This window comes from Frankliniella occidentalis, unplaced genomic scaffold (genome assembly GCF_000697945.3).
Source record: "Frankliniella occidentalis isolate FOCC.00 unplaced genomic scaffold, Focc_3.1 Scaffold15, whole genome shotgun sequence".
NCBI lineage: Eukaryota > Metazoa > Arthropoda > Insecta > Thysanoptera > Thripidae > Frankliniella > Frankliniella occidentalis.
The window spans coordinates 2010866-2014127 of NW_026267145.1; the positions used below are offsets into that span (position 1 = coordinate 2010866).

General features: G+C 44.1%; 1 protein-coding gene across 1 annotated transcript; it reads left to right on the forward strand.

The window, feature by feature from the left end:
- The first annotated feature begins 114 nt into the window (after positions 1-114).
- On the forward strand, positions 115-2666 carry LOC127748835 (acyl-CoA synthetase short-chain family member 3, mitochondrial-like). Its single transcript, XM_052263959.1, has 3 exons — positions 115-359; positions 449-624; positions 1986-2666. Exons 1-3 carry the CDS (start codon positions 152-154, stop codon positions 2079-2081), a joined length of 480 nt encoding a protein of 159 aa, XP_052119919.1. The 5' UTR covers positions 115-151; the 3' UTR covers positions 2082-2666.
- The last annotated feature ends 596 nt before the right edge of the window (positions 2667-3262 follow it).

Genomic DNA, 3262 nt, shown 5'->3' on the forward strand with positions numbered 1-3262 from the left:
GGGGGGACTAAAAACGACTATTGACTTCACACTAGTCTACCGTTCAAGCTGTCCAGAAACATGACAACCACCTCTGTATGTATTGTGGATTCTAAGAAACATGCCTTTTAGCAACTGATTTGAACTTGGTCTGCAGGGCTACTACGACACAATGGACGCCGGCTTCCGCGACGAGTTTGGCTACGTGTATGTGACCGCGCGGGACGACGACGTCATCAACGTGTCGGGGCACCGCCTCGCCACCTCCGCCATCGAGGACGTCGTCATGTCGCACCCGGACGTGATCGACACCGCCGTGGTGGGCGTCCCCGAGCCCACTCGCGGGGAGGTCCCCCTGTGCCTCTTTGTCATGAGACAAGGTGAGTTGGAAGAGACTCCATCAGACAAAAATATACGTTGTTTTACTGTAATGATTCATGACCGGTTTCTATTGATTGCAAATGGCCAGGCGCCCAGAAGAAGGAGTCTGAGATTTCCCGAGAGTTGGTGAACATGGTTCGGGAGCTGATCGGGGCCATCGCCGCCTTCCGCCTGTCGGGCGCCGTCAGAGGGCTGCCCCGTACGCGCTCGGGGAAGACGGCGAGGAAGTCCATCGCAGACCTGGCCAGGAACAAGTTTGTCAAGGTGATGAACGAGAGCACGGCTGTCTGGTGGTGGGCGATAACTATGTGCTCTGCTTTTGGCCGATGATACCTTATTGTAACCCCTACACCTACACTAAACATAATTATAGAAATACAATGGTATAGATCGAACTTTAACTCTCAATGTAGGGAAAAAGAGGAGCAGGCGATAGAATAGTAAACTAGAAAGGCTAGGGGGAACCGTAAGTAAGGCTAAAGCGGTCTATGAGGCTTCGCGCGTCGCGCCCCGGCCATACACTTCCGGGCAACCACCCGCTCCGCCCTTCTCCTCCCGTCCCTTCTTCTACGCCGCTAGGCCTATGGATTGCCGTCGTTTCAATACAGCTACTCCGTAAGCTTCAAACAGCGAATGACGAAATGGCTCTCACCATCCTCAAGCCTAGCGTGTAGATAGCGCTCGCGTTTTGGAAACTCTGAATCACCTTCGTAGTTAAAATAAACCGCATGTTGTCGTGCGGGTAGGTCGTCCTCCTACCATCTCTGGCTGGTTGTTTGTTTGTTTGTTGGTTTGTTTGTTTGTTTGTTTGTTTGCTTGTTTTTTTTTTTTTTTGTTTTTTTTTTGCTGTGGGTATTAATGCTGGATTTAGTCTTGTGGGGCGAGGCCCGTAACTCTGTCCTCACCTCATGTCAGCTGAGGCACGGGTCTCACAGATTTCGAGGGCTCTGATTGGCTTGCCAAGCTTGGATAGCCAATCACAGTCTTCAAAATCTTTGAAGCCCGTGCCTCAGCTGAGGTGAGTACAGAATTACGGGCCTCGCCCCACAAGACTAAATCCAGCATTAACACTTGTGCTTGTCTCTATGTGTACGAAATGGCGTTCACACACCTCCAAATGTGCGATATTCATAGATACACTTAGGTTTCCGGTGTATAGTTTCGGGGCACTTCGGCACATCGAAACGCTTACTGAAGAAATGCCAAGTGAACCGATTTTACTGTAAATACTCTCTGTACATTTCCCACATAACTTTTACGCTCGCTTTTACGATACAATGAAACAGCGTTTCGTTACTTATTACTTGAATGCCTGCCTTCAACGTTATTCTACGCGTTACAGTTATAACTTTTTATGGGATACTTTTGAAACTAAGTTATAGGTGGCATACACATGTGATAGGGTTGCGTGTCTCATCGCATACATGTTTTAATATAAAACAAAATCAGAAAATTTTCGCCTATGATTAGAAAATTGCAGTTTTAAGTGTTGCTATATGGATAGAACTCTTAGTCTTGCTGTTAAAACTGACATCTTGTACTAAGTTTGATGCGCAGAGTGGCGTTAGAGAGAGTCTATCTGTACAGCATTAGCGCGACTTTTATTGACATACTCGTGTTTGCAGATTCCCGGGACGATCGAGGACCCAAGCGTCTATCGAGAGATCAAGATGGTACTCCAGAAACTAGGCTACGCTCGGACCGCACCTGATCCAGAATGATTGAAGGGCACCGCAGTATCTCGTACAAAAGTGATGTGATGTAGTGATAATAAATTGTTATACAAACATTGGCACGCAAAATACCCCGCAAAATTTGACACAGATGATAATTTCTTGGCCAATAATGGGCCAGTGAAATTGTAATTATTATGAAATTAACAACTTTGTTTGAATATATATTTTTTTTTATTCTGGTCGCGTCAACCACAATGATTAATGCTAGAACATTATGTAAGAGTTATTTAAGCTTCTCTGAATGCCATTTTTTACCTGTTAAACAAATTGTGCCGGGCTGGAATCTTCAATTAACAAATTTGAATATTCAAAGATGAATGGAAAGTGTATTTATTTATAGAATTATTCCCTTAATCAGGGGTTCTAATGTCTGCAGGACGGACATTTCTACGACTGACGAATTAGCGGTACTTTAGCGTGTCACATCTCGCTGTAGCTGGCCGAAATCGAACGTGTACCACCAAATGGTTCATCGAAGACTCAAACACTGTATAGTTGTAGGATAGCTGAATGTATCGGCAAAACATCACAAGCCGGGCGATCTTGATTAAATAAAGGAATTCAAATGTATTCAACAAGTCATTTTCATTTGCCTGCGTTTACTGTCAAAAAAATTTATGTGGTTAAACCACAAATTACAGAAAGATCCACAACAGATGCGTTGTGCAGATTGCTAGAGACTGAAAATTGCTTTTTTAGGGGGAAGGGGGGGACAAACTCGTCTGTTCTTAGAAATGATAAAAGAAACGGAACAGAATCGTACAGATTGCTTTTGTCTCATAAATTGTCTGTCATTCAAGGGGTAGGGACCTATCTGTGACAGATATTGTCTCTTAGTGATACTTAAGGCTTCCGAGAATTCCTCTAGATCGCGGTAGATGGCATTCTACTGACATCCCGGGTGAAAAAACATTGACAGTAAGTTTGTATACAGAGGTATACAAGTAATTGTATAAAGCTGTATAAAGGTAATTGTATTACATTTGGTAAAACTGTATTACTTTGTCAGTATACCTTTTTATAAAATATTATAGAATATATACTTGAGCGTTTCAATTTACTCACGGGAAAAGCGGCCTGAGTGGGTGGCTGTCGGTTTTCGCAAATATGTTTTCCGAATCATCTTTCTGCCCTGAGCACGATAGTGGTTGTTTCACTTCCCTATG

What these genes read in the sequence shown, in the direction of transcription:
- LOC127748835 (XM_052263959.1), top strand. Translation starts at nt 152, where the DNA reads ATGGACGCCGGCTTCCGCGACGAGTTTGGCTACGTGTATGTGACCGCG. An exon ending in CCTCTTTGTCATGAGACAAG is followed by an intron (nt 360 to 448) that starts GTGAGTTGGAAG and finishes GCAAATGGCCAG; the next exon opens with GCGCCCAGAAGAAGGAGTCT. An exon ending in CCAGGAACAAGTTTGTCAAG is followed by an intron (nt 625 to 1,985) that starts GTGATGAACGAG and finishes TCGTGTTTGCAG; the next exon opens with ATTCCCGGGACGATCGAGGA.